The following is a 22,680-nucleotide window of genomic DNA, read 5'->3' as shown; positions in this document are numbered from 1 at the left end:
GGAAAAAGTGAAGGAGGTTCCAGAAATAAGATTTACAGGCATGATGCAAGAATTATCACCAAAAAATGCTGGAAATACTCAGCAGATCAGGCCACATCTGTGGGAAGAGACACAGAATTAGTGTTTCCTTCGTCAGAACTGGGAAGGAGACAAAAGAAGCTTGTTAAGCAGCAGGAAGGATGGGGGAGGTGGGATGTCTCTGATGGGGTAAAACTGGGGTGACCATGGGGGTAAGCTATCAACAAGGATATCTGGTCAATGAGTGGATGGGAACAGTTAGAAGGTGAGAATGCAGACAAAAGAATGTGAGAGTTGTGAAATGCAGAGCAGGAAGACCTACCCAGCAGGTCAGTATGGGCATGTACTCTACTCCCAGAGAGAGAAAAAAAGAAAAAAAAGCAAACAAGCTGAGCCAACACCACAGGTGTATAGAATGGCAGATGAGACTCGATGGGCCGAATGGCCGACTTCTGCTCCTTTGTCTTATGGTCTTTTATGGTATGACTGATATGGACTGAGTTACCTGAAGTTGTAGAATTCAATGTTGGCCCAGAAGGCTGTGACGTGAAGATGAGGCGCTTTTCCTCAAGCTTGCATTGGGCCTCACTGTGGCACTGCAGGAGGCTACGGACCAATAGGTCGGAGTGGGGGCGGGATGGAGGATTAAAGTGGCAGGCGATGGGGAGCTCAGAGTCACCCCTGCGGACTGAATGCGGCTACTCTGCAAAGCGTTCTCCCAATCTGAGTTCTTTTTTTCTGTTGAAGAGGCAGGGCTGAGGGACAAACTTATAGACTGTCCTTGCAATAATGAAGGGACTTGATAGGGTGGATGTCGTAAAGAAGTGGAGGCGTCCAAAATATGAGAGATCTGACGGGGTATTTGGGTAAAATGTCCTTACCCAGAGAGCACTGAGTATGTGGGTGGGTGTGAAGAGGATGTTTCCCCTTGTGGGAAGATCTAGAACTGGGGGGTGGTTATGGTTTAAAAATAAGGGGTTGGGATTTAAGGCAGATGAGGCAAAATCTTTCCTCCCAAAGAGCGGTAAGTGTTTGAAACTCTCTTCTTTAAGACGTGGCAGAAGAGTGAATATTTTTAAGGCGGAAGTAGATTGATTCTTGATAAGCAAGGTGGTGAAAGGTTATCACAGCTAAATGGGAATGCAAAGTTGAGGTTACAATCAAATTAGCCATGATTTTGTTAAATGACAGAACAGGTTTGTGGAGCCAAGTGGCCTGATCCTGCTCCTAATCCGTCTGTTTGTAGGCTTGATACATTTAAGGGAAAGCTCAACAAACATAAGGGAGACGAGTGTGGAAGGAAAGGTTGATAGAATGTGGTGATAGGTAGCTGGAGGAGGCTCAGGTGGAGCATAAAAACCTGCATCAATCAGTTGGACCAAATATGCAACTTGTGTGCTGACCATGTAATTGACTTAATGTTGATCTTTTACTCCCGATGAGAACCTATGTTTTGGATCATCTCAATTTTCCTTCTGCTTGCTGAGATTATGTTTCAGGTCAAGAAGAACACATAGCATTCACATTCCAAAATCCAAGCTCACCTTATTGACAGATGTAATGGGAATTCTCTGGAGCAAAGATTGAATTGGGGGAAGATGCAGTGGCAAGCAGATTATCTTTTAATAATCGATCATAGAGCTAGTTTCAGTCTCTAGCCTTGTGCCTCAAGACTGGTAGTGAGAAATCTAAATTGCTTTGAAATTGATAGCCTTATTGGTAACCATCGGTAACTTGCAGCCTTTGTGTTATGAATGGAGCTGAACTGCAACTTTTTGCAATTTGACATCCTATTTTGACCTTGAGTTTGAGCCTCTGAGCTCATATCTCCACCACAGCTAAAACCACCTACCTCCACATCCATGACTTTACCTATCAGCACCCCTGCATTTTCTAATCTGCTGCTGAAACCCACCTCCATATAACTGCCATCTCAATTCTCCACTTTTCCACAGGACTCATAGCGGCCTCCTGTCTTGTATCCTGTATAAAATGGGTATTGTCCAAAAACTTGCTGTCCATATTCCAACTTGTTTTGAGTCCTATTGTCTGTAACTCCACTGATGACTTGCAAGGAGGGAAGCAGGATTACATTAAGATATCTTTATTAGTCACGTGTACATCGAAACACACAGTGAAATGCATCTTTTGCGTAAAGTGTTCTGGGGGCAGCCCACAAGTGTCGCCATACTTCCGGTGCCAGCATCACATGCCCACAACTTCCTAACCTGCACGCCTTTGGAATGTGGGAGGAAACCAGAGCACCCAGAGGAAACCCACGCAGACACGGGGAGAACGTACAAGCTCCTTACAGACAGCGGCTGGAATTGAACCTGGGTTACTGGCGCTGTAATAGTGTTACGCTAACTGCTACACTACCATGCTTGCCCCAAGGTTATATAACACTTTTCATGACCTCAGAATGTCTCTAAAGCCAATGAAATGCTTTGTGAAAGAGGAAGTGTAGCAGTGATTTGTGCATATTTAGCTCCTGCAGACAGCACTGATAATGACTAGATGATATTAATTGAGGAATAAGTAACATCCAGGATTGTACGTTTGTCTTCAAAACAATAGTTACACATGGAATTCCAGATCATGGTAATGATTTAGATATAAACTGACTCCTTTTATTGCTAAGCCCCAGGCTACATGAGATGGAAATATTATCCAATAACACATGTACAGATCCTTCTGTTTCCAGGCTATAGCCAATTGTGTTGTTGAAGGCATGTCACCAATTTATTGGGTTGCTTCTAACAAACTTCCAGAATAGCCAAAACTGGAACAGTACTTTCTGGTAATCACTTTAAAATCTTTTCTGTGACTGCTCTGCGGAGGTTGTAAAATTTTGCCTATGGAAAAATATTGCAAATAAAATGCATTCAGCCAAAGATAAATCCCAGACTCTCGTCACGAACAGAAAACACTGGAAAGACTCAACATGTCAGGCGGCACCTGTGGAGAAAGAAACAGAGTTAATATTTCAGATCAAGGACACTTCATCTGAACTGGAAAACTGAGGAAACAAGCATGTTTTTTAGAACATAGAACATGAAGCCTTACAGCACAGTACAGGCCCTTCAGCCCACGATGTTGTGCTGACCTTTTAACCTACTTCAAGATCAATCTAACCCTTCCCTCCCACATACCCCTCCATTTTGAAGTTGCAGAGAGGGGGAAGATGGGACAAGGGGGCAGGATGGAATGGGGTGGTGGAAAAAAACAAAGGGACTGTCTGTGATGAATAGAGACCAAGATTGTCTGGGTCATGTAATTGTTTTTGGCGCTGTCTACACCGTCTGGTTAGCAGATGAATGAGAAAAGAAACAAAAGATGCTGGAACTGTGAGAGGCAGATCCCAGCAGCTGCTGGATATCTGAAACAAATGAGAATGCAGGAAACCCCCTGTGGATTAGGCAGCATCTGCTTCTTCCCCAAACTTTAGTCACTTGGATAGACCCAACACCCTGATGGGGAGAGTGGTACAAACACCTGATTATCAGTTGTCTTCTACTAGTTGTTGTGAACAATGCATATTCATTACACAGAGGTAAAAACCATCTCGAGGGAGCAGGAAACGGTCCACAGCTATTGTCTGTCATTGATGTCAACCATGGCTCACTGGGTGGCTCCCTCATCTTTAAGTTTCATGGTTTTGGGTTTAAGTTCCACTGCAGAAACTCGAACACAAAGTCACTGGGGAAGTTCTGGACCACTGGAGGTTTTGTCTTTCAAGTGAAACATTAAAACGAGGTCTTGTTTAAGATCTTGTACAGGACACTGTAAATATCCCAAGGACAATCAGGAGAGCTCTCTCTTGTATTCTGACCAATAATCATCTCTCAACCAATATCATTAAAACAGCTTATATGGCCAATATCACATAGTTATTTCTTCACCACTGCCATCAGGTTGAACCAACCTGAAAAATATTAACAATACCTGGGACTATATTTTCTCTCTCTCTCTCTCTCTCAATATTGCACTAGGGTCATTATGTTTATTTTGTTGTTTATTTTGCACAGGTGTAAGTCATGTACAGCTTATGTTAATTTAGGGTTCTGTTAATTTATGTTGGTCCTTGTCTTGTAATGTTCTGTGCTGCTGCTGCAAAAAGCTAGTTTTCATGGTATCTATACCCTGTGTATGTATGCCTATGACAACAATAAACTTGAACTATTTCCAGGACATTGTTATATTTCCAACACTTTATAATTCAGAAGTACCCCACCTTCTCTTCTACTTAAAATTAACTTGTTTTCTCTCTTTCCCAGTTCTGATGAAGGGTCCCACACCTGAAATGTTAACTGTTTCTCTTCCTACAGATGTTGCCTGATCTACTCTTTTATTTCGGAAGTATTTAATTGGCTTTGAAGCTGTTGAGGATATCCTAAAGGCATAAGTGACACAAAGTAGAATACATGTAAATCTTTCTTTGGTCATGTTGAGCTGAGTATCTATTGTTCGTTTGACCTCCACACCAGCAGTAGCTCACATAATGAAAGTCAAAAAAACTGCAATTGTTTATACAAATTGTGTTGCAGCATGTTAAGGCACCAACAGTTAGTGCAATGGAATAGTTGGATAGAGTCTTCACTATCCCCACCTAGATCCCAGTGGGCTGCTGTGGAAAGCCACAAGTGGGAGGGGAATAAAGTTTCAGCGGTGAGTGATCTTCAGACTAATGGCCTTTACATCCAGGTGGCATCCTGCTGGGAATAGGCTATAAAATTTTTATCCTCGTGTTCAAGTCCCTCTCTGGCCTTCTCTCCCTGGCTCAGCACTTCTTGGAAGTCCCTGGAGTTGCTCCGGTGCCTCTTGTGATTTACGAAGCTTACTTTGGTGTTGGGCGCTTCAGGATAAACTTTGGGTTGATGCAGCTGGAAGGATACACCGGGAGGCAGTAGATGTGCTTACACAATATGCCCAGCTAGAGTCGGTCAGCCAAAGGCCTCGTTTCCGTTCTGTATCTCTTTATGACTCAAGGGACTGAGTTATAGAAAGAGATTGAGCAGGTTGGGACTTTTTCTTTGGGGTGTAGCAGAATGAGGGTTGACCTTATAGAGCTGTATAAAATTATGAGATAGGGTGAGTGCACTCAGTCTTTTTCCCAGGGTTGGGGAATCAAGAACTAGAGTGTATAGGTTTAAGGTGAGAGACTTAATAGGAACCCGAGGGGCAACTTTTTCACCCAGAGGGTGGTCAGTATATGGAGTGAGCTGCCAGAGGAAGTGGTTGAGGCAGGTACATTAACACCATTTAAAAGTTGGACAGGTACATGGATGGGAAAAGTATAGAGGGATATGGGCCAAATGTGGGCAAATGGGACTGGCTTAGATAGGAATCTTGTTCAGCTTGGACAAGTTTGGCTGAAGGACTTGTTTTCATGCTGTATGACTCTGTGGCTCAATGACTCAAGACTATGAGCCCTGAAGGCTTTTGGGGTTAGTTGAATGCTAAAGTTTCCCAGGTATCTATCTTTTAACATCCTCCAGTTCCACAATGCTCTGAGATCTCTAAACTCTACTGTGGCCTCCAGTGCCTATCTGATGTTATTACGCTCTCATCTGACAAGCACCCAAACTCTGAAATTCCCCATCTAAAGTCTTTCTGCCTCGCTCCCTCAATTCTCTCATTTAGATACTCTTTAAACCCGACCTCTTTAAACAACCTATGCCACCTCTTGTAATATCTCCTTTTGGCCTTGTGTTTTGACTAATCAGTCTTCTAACTTAGGGATTTGAATTGAACCTATTCCAGACTCAGTGAGTGCACTGAGGTTGTGAGCAATCTTGGTGATCCCACAGATTGCTGCACAGTTGCTAATATCACAGGAAACTTCACATTAAAATATTTAAATATATTTTTAGTCTAAGAAAATCAGAAGTGTTTGGGAAAAAATTAACAAGGATTAAAAGGAATAGCATGGTGTAAACATAATTAAATCAGGGAAATTAGTAAAGTAGCAAGGAGTCAGTTATCATTCAATGGTATCATAATTCATGCTCTGACTGTGATACCAGCCATAGGTGAGAGTACTGGATGACACTTAGACTTCAAGTGCACAGTTAGCAGAGACTACCTTAGAACCCCTCGTGTACAAAAGATTACAGAGGTGACCTGACTAGTGTTTATGGCGACAGGCCAGATGGAAAGAAACCAACTCTCTTGATGGGAGAGTGCAGAACAAAGGGGCACAGTGGTAAAATTGGAGCAGAACCTCTGGTGATGTCACAAAACATTTCATCAGACAAATTAAAACTCTCACCAAAATAGCCTTTGAGACAACAGATCAATAGAAAGTTTCATAGCAGAAATCAATAGATTTTTGTCAATCAAATGTGTCTTATGGTTAATGGAAACAGGGTGGATAGAGGAGCTCAGATATAAATCAGCCACATTGAAAGCTGGAACAGAATGGAAGGATGCATAGCCTTTGTTCTTATGCCTTTAGGCGTTGAGAAACCCTTCTTAGTTGTACCAGTACTGCCGCGTTTTGAACCACTGAATTTGTGTTTTATTGACTTGGGTTCAGGTCCACGTAGTTTCTAGAGTAGAGATGGGGACATATCCAGTAATGGAGGGAGAGGGTGGGACAGTGGGAATCCATGCACCATGACATAGATTTACGTTGTAGTTTGTGAATTTATTAAGCAAGATGAGATTATAAAGCTTTATGGAATACAGTGCAGAAGCCAGCCATGCAGTCCATTGGACCTGTGTAAAAGAATGATTCAATTAGTCTCAATCCCCTGCCCCTTCCCAACAGGCCTGCAATTACTTTTTCACTTCAACCATTTATCTACTTTTGACAGTTGCTCCTGACATATGCTTTTCAGACAGAGCATAACATACTGGTGTGCTGTTAAAAAAATAAACTGCTGGATGAACTCAGCGGGTGTGGAGGGAAGTGGACAATCAATGTTTTGGTTGAGACCCTTCATCTGGACTGAAAGAGCAGAGGGGAAGACAGAGGGGGGAGGGTGAGACAACAGCTGGAGCGATAGGTGGATCCAGGTGAGGAGGGGTTGATTGGCAAATGGAGTCAGGTGGGGCGGGGGGGGGAAGGAGGGGTGGTGATAGTGGCCAAGGCTGAGAGGTCATAGTTGGAGGCAACAAAGGGATGGAATCTGAGAAGAAAGGAAGGTGAAGGGTGGAACCAAGTAAGGGAAGGATGGTGGGCAGATGGGAACAGTGGGGGGGGGGGGGGGACAGGGGACCCAGTGGGAAGAGTGTGTGTGGCTGAAAGGCAGAGGAGTGGGTGGGGGAGGGGAAGAACTGGGGGAGAGGGGGCTAGGGTGAGGGGCTTGGAAAGAAGGGTGTGTGCGTGAGAAGACCTGGGTAAATCAGGAGAGGCAGAGGTAGAATAGGTTACTGGCGTGTTGTACCTGAAAAGTGAGGCAATTCTTGGTATTCTTACTTAATGAAGAATATTGATTGGTTTTAAAATCATTTCAGACAAGCATCTTATATAAAGTCATAAGTTATAGGAGAATTAGGTCATTTGGCCCATTGAGTCTGCCCTGCCATTCAATCATGGCTGATCTATTTGTCAACCCCATTCTCCCGCCTTCTTTGGGTTCTTGCTCCTCTCCGCTCAGGAGGAATATTTATAATTCCAGTTTGGTTCTGTCCAGCCATTGATAACCAACTGTTTTGTCTCACTGACAGGAGACAACTGATGGGACGGATGAAGTTGACGGCAGTGGGGTATCCAGCATTGGGCGGAAGAGGGGCGTCAGGGTCAGTGGGAAATACATGCCACCCCTGGACTGGGAGAGAGTCGAAATGAAACACGCAGCAAGCTCACCAGGACATTCCCACCTTCATAGACCAGGCCTCTCAATCGTCACAGGGACACCCACTGCCGCCCCAGCCCAACCTGCGGTTGCTGAGGAGCAAGTGGAGAATGGAAAACAGGAAGGAAACAGTAAAAAGGAAGAGAAATCCGAGGAGGAATGGGAAACAGGCAGTGCAAATGAGGAGGCAAAGACCCGCCGCATTTTCGTTTCAAAGACAGGAATTTCAAAAGACACAATTGAAGAACTGAAAGCCCTTCTGAAGGAGAGTCCTTTAGTTACCAGTCGGCAGAAAGCAAGCAGTAAATCGAGTTTACCACAGAGTGTGGCAGTGAAGAACTGGGAGGAGAAATCCAAAGAGGAAGCTGGTAAACCAGCTGCTGACTCAAAAGCATATTCTGAAACCCCCGGACTGCAAAATGGACAGAAACCAAGTGAGGTGTCTGCTAAAGACGAGCCGCCAACTCGTGCAGTGGAAACTCCACACGTCCAAATCCAAGAGAACGCCAACGTCAAGCCTTCAGCCTTGATATCATCAGCTTTACCTGGTCGCACTGACGGCAGGCTGGAATCAAAGCATGACCCAGCCTTGAGCTCACATGTTCCTGGTTAGTACTTTACCTTGCTGACAATCCAATAATCATATGCAAATACAAGGCAAACTGGCCAATTAAATTTAGAGGGGGGAGCAACTGTTTGAATAATTAATTTGTATGGCGTCATTAACATAGTAAAATAACCCAAGGAGTATTACCAAATAATGTCTGACACCCAGCCACAGAAGGAGATAGGTTCTTTGGGGCGGTAACCAAATGAGGTAGGTTTTAAAGGAGCATCTTAAAGGAGGAAAGAAGACAGATAGGTTTAGGGAAGGGTTTTCAGGGCACAGGACCTTGGCAGCTGAAGGCACAGCCAACACTTATGAAGCAATTGTATTTGGATTTTTGCAAGTCACGAGAATTAGGGGATACAGAGATCTCAGAAAGTTGAATGGTTTGGAAGAAATTGCAGAGATTGGAAGGGGAGACCCACCTGGCAGAGACCCTGGAGAAATGGTCTTAAAAATCATTTGTCCTTTTCTCTACTTACAGGAAATGGTTAATTACTTTGAGCAAAACTATCCATTCTCAGAAAATGCACCTGAAACTGGGCTGCTTAACTTCTAGAAGGTAGAAGGGTAATGAGGAAATTATCTTCTTGGGCTTGATGATCTTTAGTTCATTTTGAGCCCACACTTGAATGTGGTCTGGGTCTTGCTGCATGCAGGCACGGACTGTTTCATTGGCTGAGGAGTTCCAAATGGAATGGAATACTGAGCAACCATCAGCTGATGATGGAAGGAAGGTCAATGATAAAGCAGCTGAAGATGGTTGGGCATGAGATACTGCCCCAAGGACCTACTTCTCTGGGGCTAAAGTGATTGACCTCCTACAAACACAAACATCTTCCTTCATGCAAGCCATGACTCCAGCCGTTGGAGTATTTTCTCCTTGATTCCCACTGACGTTGGCTTTACCAGGGCACTTTGATGCCACACTCAGTCAAATGCTGACTTATGTCTAGAGCAGACCATCTCACCTCACCTCTAGAATTCAGCTTTTTGGTCCATGTCTGGACCAAGGCTGTGATGAGGTCTGGTCCTGATGAAGCCCAAATTCAACATTGATGAGTAGGTTATTAGTAAGTAGCACTTGATAGCACCGTTGACAGCAGCTTCTATCACATTGCTGGTGACTGAGAGTAGACTTATGAAGCAATTGTAGTTGGATTTATAGTTGGATTTATGCAATTCACGAGAATGGATTTATCCTGTTTTTCTTTTAGCGAACAGGACACATCTGAGCAATCTTGCACATTGTTGGCTGGATGTCAGTGTTGCAACTGTAGTGAAACAGCTGGCTGGCAGCACAACTAGTTCTAGTGTGTGGGTTTTTAGTGCTACAGCTGAGACAATGTCTGGTCCCATAACCTTTGCTGTACCCAGTGCCTCAGACATTCCTTCATATCACATGGAGCAAATTGGGTTGGCTGAAATCTCAGGAGAAGCCAAGATAGATCATCCATTCTCCACTTCTGGCTGAACATGGTGGTGAATAGTCCAGTCTTCTCTCTAGTACTCACTTGGAGGACCTCGTCATTGAGGGTGTCCTCTCATTAGCTGTTTAATTATCCACCATCATTCATGACCAGTGTGCAGGGCTGCAGAATTTGATCTGATCCAATGTTGTGAGATTGATTAGCTCTTCCTGTTGCATACTGCTCTTGCTGGTTACCAGGCATGTCGTCCTGTGCTGCAGTTTCACCTGGCTGGCACCCCATTTTTGGATGCCCCCAGCACGCCCATCTGCGCTCTGTTGTTTTGAACTTCTGTACCAGAGCGAATGATTTATCTCTTTTTACCCATCCACCCTTGTCATCATCTTAAACCAGATCACCTTAAACAACTAGATCACCTTTATAGACAAGCGAGTTCTGTGCAGAGTGCTGTTCCCCACTGCCAGTCCAGTGCCAATTGAAGTCACCACAAGTTGGTGCAGGGGGACAATCCCAGTAACCTGGGTTTAAAAGGTAGGCTGACCCTGTGCAGTGCATGAAGTGCTGTGCCCTCTCTGATGAATCCCTTGGCAATTTTCAAACAAAAGTTGGAGAGTTCTCTTCACTGCTTTGGCCAGTGTGCACCTCTCAACCACCATCCCTGAAAGAGATGATCTGGTCATGGTCACATTGGTCTTTGTGGAATCTTGCTGTGGTAAACTGGCTGCCACTTTATGATGGCTGCTAGGAAACGTAATTAGCTGTACATCGGACTATATGGATTGGAAGCAGGAGTAGGCCACTCGGCCCTTCGAACCTGCTCTGCCATTCAATAAAATCATGGCTGATCTAATTGTAACCTTAATTCCACATTCCCACCTACCCCACACCACACCCCGTGCTAATCTTTCACCTCCTCGCCTATCAAGAATCTATCTACTTCTGCTTTAAAAATATTCTAAGACTGTTCTTCCACCGCCCATCAAGGAAGAGAGATGCAAAGATTCACTCTGAGAAAAAAAAATCACCTCATCTCTACCTTAAATGGGTGACCCTTCATTTTTAAACCATGACCCCTAGATCTAGATTCTCCCACAGAGGAAATATCCTCTCCACATCCACCCTGTTAAGACCCTTCAGGATCTTACATGATTCAACTGAGTCACCTCTCACCCTTCTAAACTTCAGTGCATACAAGCCTAGTCTGTCCAACTTTTCCTCATAAGACAACCTGCCCATTCCAGGTCTGATAAACCATCTCTGAACTGCTTCAAACACATTGATATCCTTACTGAAAGGAGACCAACACTGTCCTCCAGGTGTGGTCTCACCAGTACCCTATATAACAGAAGCATAACCTTCCCACTCTGCCATTCAATTCCCCTCGCAATATGCAATAACATTCTGCTTGCTTTCCTAATTATTTGCTGAACCTGCATACTAGTTTTTTGCAAATCATGCACTAGGACACCCACATCGCTCTGTCTCTCTGTAATCTCTCACCATTTAGATAACATGCTTCTATTTTGCTTTTCCTGTCAACATTGGCTGTAAAGCACATTGCATTATGCTGAGGCTATTAAAAGCATTACAGAAAATTTTTCAGTTTTATATTATTTCATATTACCAAATAGAAAGTCAGTGTCTGTAAACAGTGATGTCCCTTTGAGTACCGCAAATGAAATGCATCGAGAATGCCCAGTGGGTATTACCCGAGGATGGACATAGCTTAATACTTTTTTTTCTTTCACAGGAAGCATCAAAGAACTTGTTCCCACCAATAATTCAACTCTCTCACAAGTAGGCTCTATGATTGAGCAAGTGAAGCAACAGATCACAAGAGAAGATATACGGTTTATTCGCTTTGAAGCAAGTGATCTTAATGGAATTTCAAGATCGAAGACAATTCCAGCTCGATTTTTCCAGGTATGATTGATTGTTCACAAGTAGAATTGTTAAGGCATTAAATAATCAACATAAAGCCAAATTTGAGCCAAAATTTTTATATCATTTTCACATCAAAATGACGGAATATAATTTAGAAAGGCATGGATTAATTCTGTTTAACTATGAACATTAATTTATTGTAATAATTAATAGATGAGGTCAATCACCAATCTCCTTCTAAATCCAAAGACAAGTTTACCTTGACACTGGACTGAGTCAAAGTCTAAGTGATAATACATAGGGCAGTGGGATTCTTTGGGTGAGAATTTAAGGTTCAGTGATAAACAACAAAGTTCGTGGAACTGCCTTCAATATGATTTATAGTTCATCTACTCTCCCACCCAATCCCCTATATCTCATCATTTCCCCTTAGAACCCAAATATCTATCGATCATAGTCTTCAGTGCGTGAGGAAGTTCTAAAGATTTAGCACCCTCTGAGTGAAGAAAGATTTCTTCTTGTGCCAGTCCTAAATGGTCAATGCTTTATCTAGAACCTTTGTCCTTCAGTTCTGGACTCTCCAACTCGGGGTGTCAGTGTCTCACCAACCACCATGTCAAACCCTCTCAGAATGTTGTATATCCCAATGAGGTCAACTCTCATTCTTCTGTACTCCAGTGAGTGTAGACCAGTCTTATTTCAACTCTCCTCACAGGAAAACCCCTCATTCCAGGAATCAGCTTATCACAATGATGTCAATGTCAGTCTAACCTTCCTTAGGAACAGAGACCAATACCACAAGAAGTCACCAAATTCCAATTGGACTTCTGTTCTTTTGTGCTCTGAACCCTCTTGCCGTAAAGGTCATAAAAACAACAGATGGAGCAAATAAGACATAGCATTAGAGAAATCTTACAACATAGGAAGCCATTCAACCCATTGTCTATGCTACCCCACTTCCCAGCACCAAGTCACAGCTGTTCAAATACACGAAAAGCATTTCCTCATCTCCTCTCTAATCCTTTGAACAATTATTTGAAGTCCTTGTCCCCTGGCTATTGGCCCCTCTCCTGAGGGAAATGGGCCCTTCCTATTTACTGAATCCTGGTCCATCATAGTAATACGCACTTCAGTAAGTCTCCCCAAGCCTCTGTTGCTCCAAAGAATGCAAACTGAATTTATCCCATCTTTCCTGATAGCTACACTTTTCCAGTCCTAGTATTATGCTTATCAATCTTCTCTGCACCCTCTCTGGTATAATCACTTCTTTCCCGTAATGTGGTGAACAGTACAGTACATAGTACCCAGATTGGTCCACAAAGACCGATGTGACCATGACCAATTTGCACATAGCAAGCATCCAGAAACATCAATGTGAAAATGAAGAGATAATGTGCTCTAGTGACGTGGGTTAGAAATACCTATTGCACTGGGAGAACAGCCCTTTGAAAGAGTGCCATGGATTTTTTTTCAATCACCTAAGACAGACAGAGCCCTGGTTTGGTACCTCATCAGAAAGATGCCTCCTCATACTGCAGTGACGGCCCAGTTTTTTGAGTGAAACTTGACTCCAATTCAGTTCCACTGTCACCATTTCAGATAATGAAACAGCCCATGCTTGCATGCAGAAGGAGCTGGGCAACATGCAGAAACTGGCTGCTGAGTTGCAAGTAATATTCATGCCACACCAGAGCCATGCAGTGATCATCTCCAACAAGAGAGTCTAGTACTGGCAAATTCCTTACCTTCAATAGCCACATCTTGTACATGAATAAAGTGCTATCCAGTGAACCAGAAGGGAGAGAAAGTACCTGATCAGACATAAGCCTCTGCTATAGCTCCCCCACATTAATTTAGTTTGACTGGTTCCGTCAACTTTTACTTCCTCCTCCCATCTGGCAAGATAGATTTACAAAAGGGATGCATTCCTGGAAAATATTCTGTTAACTAACATTTTGTGAATCAAGCAGAAAATAGATTATTAAATCAAAGACACCTACAACAAAGAGCCAATCAAGCAATACCTGTAGCCTGACTGAGATCAGGAACTCCTAAAAGGGAAATATATATTTGAGAATGTAAGCCCATACACCAGTGGCTTGTTAATCACATAGTTAGCCATTTAGATGTAGATAGTGGTCCTTTTGAGCAGCAAACAATCCGCTGATTTAGGTCGAGACCCTGCATCAGGACCAGTCCTTTCCCCCCACATTTGCTGTTCAACCCCACTGAGTTCTTCCAGCAAGTTGTTTGTTGCTCCAGATTACAGCGTCTACAGTCTCTTGTGTCTCCTGTGTGGTCTTTTCGATTTCCTCTAATGGTGGAATCCAGGAAAAGGAGAGATAGCATTAAAATTACAGCTGGGCTGTTCAGGCTTGCTCTCAGGAAGTCCTTTGTACAAAGAGTCAGCAGGAACCTCGAATCCTCTCTCCCAAAATGCTGTCGAGGCTGGTGGGAACAGCTGGGACTGGGTCTTCCACTGCAATCTGAAAACAGATTGGTTTTCAAGGGAAAAGAGAATTAAGGATCTTGGTACCAAAGTGCACAGATGGAGTTTAGATACAGGTTAACGCCAATATAATTAAATAGTGGAACAAGTCCGAGGGTGTGAATGACTTCCATTGTTCCTAATTAGTTGCCTTCAGTGTTGGTGAGACGGGAGGCAGAAATTTAGCTTGTTCTGGACCATGGATGAATGGGCATGAAATATGGACTGATTTTCTGTCCAGAGTGTTCTGTGATTAGCTTTGAAGGTGGCCATCTGCTAATAAAAAAAAATTGGGATAAAATTGTTAATAGAGCCCACAGTCTCTGAAAGCGACAGACTTAATGGGTCCCATCTGCTGAGAAAGCAAGGATCTCCCGGCAGCCAGCCACTTCAATTCCACTTCCCATTCCCATACTGACGTGTCTATCCATGGCCTCCTCTACTGCCACGTTGAGGCCAGATGCAGGTTGGAGGAACAACACCTCATATTCCACCTTGGTAGTCTCCAACCTGTCGGCCTCAACAACAATTTCTCTAGCTTCCGGTAACCCCACCCCTCTTCCCCCCTTTGTCTTCCCTATTGCCTTCTCCTATTGGATTCCTTCTTCAGCCCTTTGCCTCTTCTACCTATCACCTCTCAGCTTCTTACATCACTTTCTTTCATCCCCCTCCTCCACCCACCCACCTACCTTCCCCTTCTCACCTGGATTCACGTATCACCTGCCAGCCTGCGCTCCTCCCCCTCCCCTGACCTTCTTATTCTGGCTTCTGCCCTCTTCCTTTCCAGTCCTGATGAAGGGTCTCGACCCGAAATGTCGACTGTTTATTTCCCTCCATGGATGCTGCCTGACCTGCTGACTTCCTCCAGCATTGTGTGTGTGTGTTGCTCCAGATTCCAGTAGAACCTCTTGTGTCTCCATTAATGGGTCCTGTGGCTTTTTCATGGTCATGTGTTCTAATCATCATTTGAGGTACTTTAGAAATGCAGGCAGATCCAATCAAAATTTCTCCAAGTCCTACTTAAGCTGAAAGTTTACACAATATTTTAACTTTGTGCTTGATCAACACAATTAACTATTTTGCTGTGTGCTAATCTGGTGACATAAATATTCTTACAAATTACTAACCCTAAATGGTATTGTTTTATTATTGTCACTTGTACCGAGGTACAGTGAAAAACTTGTCTTGCATGCCGATCAAGCAGGTCAATTCATTACACAGTGCAGTTACATTGAGTTAGTACAGAGTGCATTGATGTAGTACAGGTAAAAACAATAACAGTACAGAGTAAAGTGTCACAGCTACAGAGAAAGTGCAGTGCAATAAGGTGCAAGGTCACAACAAGGTAGACCGTGAAGTCATAGTCTATCTCCTTGCATAATGGAATCGTTCAATAGTCTTATCACAGTAGGGTAGAAGCTGTCCTTAAGTCTGGTGGTACGTGCCCTCAGGCTCTTGTATCTTCTATCCGATGGAAGAGAAGAGAGAATGTCCCAGGTGGGTGGGGTCTTTGATTATGCTGGCTGCTTCGCCAAGGCAACGAGAGGTAGACAGAGTCCAAGGAGGGGAGGCTGGTGTCCGTGATGCACTGGGCTGTGTCCACAACTCTCTGCAGTTTCTTGCAGTCCTGGGCAGAGCGTTTGCCGTACCAAGCTGTGATACATCCAGGTAGGATGCTTTCTACAGTGCATCGGTAAAAGTTGGCGAGAGTCAAAGGGGACAAACCAAACTTCTTTAGTCTCCTGAAGAAGTAGAGGCACTGGTGAGCTTTCTTGGCCATGGCATCTATGTGATTTGACCAGGACAGGCTGTTGGTGATGTTCACGCCTAGGAACTTGAAGTCTCAACCCTCTCGACCTCAGCACCATTGATGTAGACAGGTGCATGTACATCGCCCCCTTTCCTGAAGTCAATGACCAGCTCTTTTGTTTTGTCGACATTGAAGGAAAGGTTGTTGTCATGACACCATTCCACCAAGCTCTCTATCTCCTTCCTGTACTCTGCCTCATTGCTGTTTGAGATACAGCCTATAATGGTGGTATCATCTGCAAACTTGTAGATGGAGGTAGAGCAGAATCTGGCCACACAGTCATGAGTGTATTGGGAGTAGAGGGCTGAGAACACAGCCTTGTGGGGCACCAGTGTTGAGAATAATCGTTTGGAAATATGAAAGAACTGCATGGAGATTAACACAGCCAACCCATGTTGTGACCCTGCACCTTAATGCACTGCACTTTCTCTGTAGCTATGACACTTTGTACTGTTATTGTTTTTACCTGTACTACCTCAATGCACTCTGTGCGAACCCAATGTAACTGCACTGTGTAATGAGTTGACCTGTACAATCGGTATGCAAGACAAGTTTTTCACTGTACCTCGGTACAAGTGACAATAATAAACCAATACCATGTGCTTCCTATGCAGGAGAAGGTGCTGCATGGCGTACCCATACCCAGAGGTTACCTGGAGCAACTCCTGAGCTCAAAAGAAAACGAAGCAGATTCCAACTACCATGGTGACATCCTCTTAATGCCTGACATTGCGACCTTCAGGGTGCTCCCATGGGCGGAGAAGACCGCAAGGGTCATCTGCGACTCCTGCTCTGTCACCAGCCGTCCCCTGCTGACAGACCCCAGGCAAGTAGCCAAGCTTCAGCTGGACCAGCTGCGAGCCCTCGGCTTTGCCCTGCGCTCCTCCTTCACCTATGAGTTTTGCCTGTACACCTTTGCCCAGGCCTTGGACGCCCCGGCGACCTTCCCTGCCGCCACCCTCCTCAACAACCACCACCAGGGCTTCGTGCAGGAGTTAATCGAGGGCATGTACGGCGCCGGCGTCGACATCGAGAGCTTCTCTTCGTCGTGGGGGCCCGGCCAAATGGAGGTGACGCTGCGGGCCGAGTTCGGGATGGGCGCGGCGGACAACGCGTTCGCCTTCCGCACCGGCGTCAAGGAGCTGGCCAAGAAACACGAGCACGCTGCCAGCTTCTTCATGCCGCTGGGCTTCGCCAACCTGGGCCCGCTGTCGCACGGCCTGTGGGACGCGGGCGGCCGGCGCAACCTCTTCTGCAACAAGCCGGGCGCCGCCGGGCTGTCGGCCCTGGGCCAGCGGTGGCTGGCCGGCCTGCTGCAGCACGCCGCCGCCCTCAGCTGCCTGGTGGCGCCCGGCGTCCGCTGCCGCAAGTGGCGCGGCCCGGGCCCACGCGAGGGCGTGGTGCAGGTGACCTGCGGCTCCAACGACAACACCTGCGCCTTCAACACCAAGTGGCACGGCGGCAGCGGCGCCCACCTGGAGAACCGCCTGGCGTCGGCCGTGGCCAACCCTTACATCGTTCTCGCTGCCACCGTGGCTGCCGGACTGGACGGGCTCCGGGCCGGCTTGTCGGAGGACGGCGAGCAGGTAGCGCCCACTCTCCAGCCGGCGAAGGCCTACACCATCCCCCTGCAGCTGGAGGATGCACTGGATGCGCTGGAACAGGACCAGTGCATCCAGAGTGCGCTGGGGGAGACCTTCACACAGTACTTCATTGCTGTCAAACGGTTTGAACTGAAGACACAGGCACCAGATGGCGAAGACAAGTACCTGGAGTATTTCATCTAGCAAAACATTTACAGATAACACATATCACTTGTTCCATGTACAGCGGATCACTTACAGGATGTGACATCCAGTATGAAACATAATGTATCATCGAGCTTGCAGACAGTATATAAATACAATATTTCACGTACTATATATTTATGCACAATACAGCTACATCTACATCATAACGATGTTTCGCAGCTCTTCATTCAGAAATCAAATCCTCATTTTCTAAATTGGGGTTTGGAGGAAGCAAATCTTAAATGTACCAATCATTTGATGTATCTCAAAAAATGGTTTATTTGAGAAGGAAATAATTTTTTAAGTCATCTTTTGGTTCTGTGTATGGATAATTCGACAATATACTGCATAGTTACATGATACAATCTTTTAATGAAAATTGATATGTTCAGGAAATTGGGAGGGGAACATTATTTTCTTTAAAAGCATTTACGCTCTATCTAGTAATAGTCTCTGTATGAAATAACTAAAGATTTATTCTTGTGCTTTTACATCAATGGATATTGGGCCTTATTTTGTTCTGAACATTAACACATTAGTTCTCAAGAGTGAGTAGTTGTGCAAAAAGCAGTGATGGATTTCGCATGTTATGAAGGCTCTTGAGTCTTCTCACTTGTAAAGGATGAATGAAGCCAGTTAAAGAATGTTGTAAACTATGTCAGAACATCTCCTCAGGCACTTCTGCAGACTTGCATGGGAAGATGAGGGTAAAGTCATAATCAAAAAGTCAATCATTGATACTTAGCATTAGTCCGATCAAGAGTAAGGATTTGAACCCCAGTGTTATCAGAATCAGATTTATTAACACTGATTTATATGAGGTAAAATCTGTTGTTTTGTGGAAATAGTCCAGTGCAAAGATATGAAGTTACTATAAATAATAAAAAATAAATAAATAGTGCAAAAAAAATGGAATGATGAGGTAGTGTTGATGGGTTCATGGACTGTTTAGAAATCTGATGGCGGAGGGGAAGAAACTGTTCCTCAGTCATTGAGTGTGGGTCTTCAGGCTCCTGTACCTCCTCCCGGATGGTAAGGGTCCTTAGTGATGGATGCTGCCGCCTTGAGACACCACCTCTTGAAGACATCCTCGATGGTGGGGAGGGTTAAACACACTATTGATAGAAGTGAACTGTACAGAGGGCTCTTCAGTCTCATAAATAGGTCCCCCAGGCATTGTCATAGGACAGCTGTGTATTCTGGATTAGCAGCTGGGAAACTAGTTCTTCAGCAAATTATTCCAGGTGACTGATCGGTTTCCCTTACTCATTCCCAGGATGTAAACATCACTGGCAAGGCAAGCAGTTAGTGCTCACCTCTGGCTTCCCTCAGAGATGGTAAAGGCTTTTCCAGATTCACTAACAGTACCCAGCTCTACCAAATGATTTGAGCTCTCTGTTGCCTTACATTGCTCATCTGACACCCAATACATCACAATCTTCTCCACCACGAAGATCAAAGGTGACAAATTCCATGTCCTTGCCAAACCCTGCCTGCTCACTGTCTCTGGTTTAACCAGGTTGTTCGCCTGTCTTCCAGCTGAGAGCTTCCAAGACTGGATTTGAGTTTCAGCCTTCAAGTGTGCTCAGGTGTCTGCAGTGGGATGTGAACCTTTCTGATTGAGAGGCAGGAGCAAGCCACTATCGGCACAGCAACAAACCCCAAGATTTCATTTGTTTTCACACTTTTATCAGTTATTGTTCAATTTCTTCTGGCGATGTTGGTTCCCTTCCTAATTTACACACTGTCCCTTGCTTCCATCAGCCTCCATGTATATTGATGATACCAAACTAACCACACCACCATCTCCACATTGCCTCTGTACTGTCCAACTCTTTGTACGATATGAAGTCTTGGCTCGTAAAGTTGATCAGTTAGGCAATGGAAAGACTGGACTCATTGTCTTCCATGTTGCTGCAAGTTCCTCATCCTTGCCACCTGCTCTTCCACCATCCCTGACTATTGTCTTAGGCTGAACCAGACTGTTTACAGCCTTAAGCAAAAACAGAAAAACTCAGCAGGTCAGGCAGCATTCGTGGAAAGAGAAACAGTCAAAGTTTCGAGTCTGCAACCCTTTGTCAGAACTGGGAAAGAGAAGGATGCAAGTAGGTTTTCACTGATATGGAAGGTGGAGGAGAATGTTAGAACAAAGGGGATGTCTGTAATAGGATAAGCCAAAATGGTTTAATGGGGAGAGTTGTCAGCACATTAAGTTACTCTGCCTGTGTTTCCTCCAAAACTCTGCTTCTAGGGTAGATAGAGTCCTTTTCCCAGGATAGAAATGTCAAATACGAGAGGACATAGCTTCAAGTTGAGAGGGGGAAAGTTTACAGGAGATGTGCAGGGTAAGTTGTTAGAACGTGTTGCCAGAGGTGGCGGTGGAAGTAGACAGGATAGTGGTGTTTACAAAATATTTAGGTAGACACATGAACATGCAGGGAATGGAAGCATATGGATCATGTATGGGCAGATGGTTTAACTTGGCATCATGATCAGCACAGAAGTTATGGGTCAAAGGGCTTTCTCCTGTGCTGTACTGTTTCATGTTGGTTTGTTACCTTCTCCCACTTGTAAAGCACCCTAATCCTTGGTGAGCTACATTGGGTCCTGCCCCCAACTTCTCTAATTCTAATTCCTCAAATTTCAAAATGTCACCCCACCCCATGCCTGTAGCCTCCTCCGGTCTTCTCATTTATCATCTGACATCTCTTGTGCATCTTAGCACTTGGTCTGAGCACCCCTCTCTAGAATTCCCTCTCTTCAGCCCCTCTCTCACTCCATTTCACTCACCTCATTAAATCTCGCCTCTCTGACTGAGCTGCCTCACAGCTCCAGTGACCTGGGTTCAATTTGGTGCCGTTTGTTTGAAATTTTTACATTCTCCCTGTGACTGTGTCGGTTTTCCCTGGGTGCTCCGGTTTCCTCCCACATCCCAAAGACTGTGCGGGTTGGTGGGTTAATCGGCCACTGTAAATTGCCCCTAGCGTGCAGGTGGGTGGTAGGATCTGGGGGGAATGGATAGGAATGTGGGGAGAATAGGTTCCAGGGAAAATGAGCGGGGAATGCGATTGCTCTGTGAACCGGCATAGAATTGATGGTCTGAAATGGCCTCCTTCTATGTCATAAGTTAACTATGGAAATAAGGAAGTAAGGAAGACTCTGGATTTCATGTTCAGGATGCCACAGTTGAAAATACCTTCACTTTATCCTTCTATCTATCGCTTGTTTAACATGTGGCCATTTTACTAGTCCTTCTCTTGAGCGAGGGTGGGTTGGACTTTCCTTCCTACTCGGCTTTCTAATATCGTTCCATTCTGATGGAGGACCTGGACCTGAACGTTTTGTCCCTGAACAGGAGGTGCTGATTTACTACTGTATGTGTTTTCATTTCAGATTCCCAGCATTTCATTATTCCTCACTCTTTCCTTGAGGTGAAGTGAGGTCACCTCCTGTTGGGCTCCACTGCATAAAGTTAGTCATTTCTGGATCTCCATCAAAAGCAGCAGGCACGATAAGTTGTCGTGTGTTCAGTGCCTTATGCCTGGCCAGTTCCACACAGGTCGGATTAACATTTCAACCTGGTCACTGAGGCCAAATAAGTTTGAAATTACTTTTGCCATGATCGGATGGTCAATTCAGCAGTGAGCAATTCAGCCAATCAGACAGGGTCATGGATGAAAAATAAACATTCTGCTTTGGTAGCTTCAGGTGTCTATTCAATGTGCAAAGGATTTCAGTGTTAGGTGATGAAAATCTGAGCCATCAGCACAGATTCTAATACATGTGGATGTATCTAATGTGCATCACTGAGACTCTATCTACTTCTCTCCTCTCCTTTAAGATATTCCTTAAAGATCACTTCATCTTCCTAGCTCTTCACCACTTGCTTCAGTGCTATGTCAGGAGATGGCTGGACAACCGTCAGCAATGTCTGCATTTTCCAGGTGAATGCCTGACGCTACTGTCAGATGAGTGGGTTTTGTTTCCACATGTGCTCTGATGCTGGATATATATATCTCATGGATGAGTGTGCGATCTTGTTCTACACCAATTGGACAGAGTGCTCTCTAATTTACAGGAGTGAGTACACTTGCTTGGTTGAGGAGCAGGTTCTTTCTTTCTCCTTCGGATGCTGGAAAGTGATTTATGGTTGGAATTTGCAGAAAATAGCCTTGCACTGGTTAGAAAATGTTCTCAGAAGGAACACTGGCAAATGGATTTCATGCACTTTTATCACTGATTTTCAGTTGAAGTTATGGAATGAACTTTCCACATATGTTCTTTATTTTACTACTATATTGCACTTCATATTTCTCACGTTGGTACCTGCCTATATGTAATGTTAATCCTAAAACTATACTAACATATATAATGGTACACCCCAATTTACAGCAAGGAAGTTGGACATGAGGTCCATCTAGTTTATTCACCTCACAAGGTCCCTCTCACTCTGTTAGTTGCTATTTGCATGACTGAGTGCCAAATTCTTACTACTCTCTAGGCAAAGAAGGTTTTTCCTGTATTCCCGGTTGGTTTAACAGTGACTATATTTCATCTCTGATCTCTAATGTGTTTTTATATGCCTCTATCACTGGAGTACAATTTACAAAAAAGGGGCATCCAATTAAGGCAGAGGTGAGGATAATTTTTTTTCTCTCTCCAATGGTTGTGAATCTTTTAAACTCTCTTCTCCAAAGGGCAGTGGAAGCGGAGTATTCAACTATTTTTATAGTGGAAGCAGATAGATCTGTCGTAATCAAGGGGTGAAGGGTTACTAGTAGATGGGAATGTAGAGTTGAGGTTAAAATTATCTGATGCTATGTGCTTGTGATGCTGCTGCAAGTAAGTTTT

General features: G+C 44.5%; 1 protein-coding gene across 1 annotated transcript; it reads left to right on the top strand.

Moving 5' to 3' along the window:
• The first annotated feature begins 224 nt into the window (after window positions 1–224).
• Window positions 225–17,826, top strand: lgsn (lengsin, lens protein with glutamine synthetase domain). The gene is made up of 4 exons (XM_052024866.1): window positions 225–230; window positions 7,693–8,428; window positions 11,608–11,780; window positions 16,654–17,826. Exons 1-4 carry the CDS (start codon window positions 225–227, stop codon window positions 17,824–17,826), a joined length of 2,088 nt encoding a protein of 695 aa, XP_051880826.1.
• The last annotated feature ends 4,854 nt before the right edge of the window (window positions 17,827–22,680 follow it).

Source organism: Pristis pectinata, chromosome 10, assembly GCF_009764475.1.
Source record: "Pristis pectinata isolate sPriPec2 chromosome 10, sPriPec2.1.pri, whole genome shotgun sequence".
NCBI lineage: Eukaryota > Metazoa > Chordata > Chondrichthyes > Rhinopristiformes > Pristidae > Pristis > Pristis pectinata.
The sequence above is the reverse complement of the archived record's forward strand: the minus strand, read 5'-3'. Positions and strand labels throughout refer to the sequence as shown.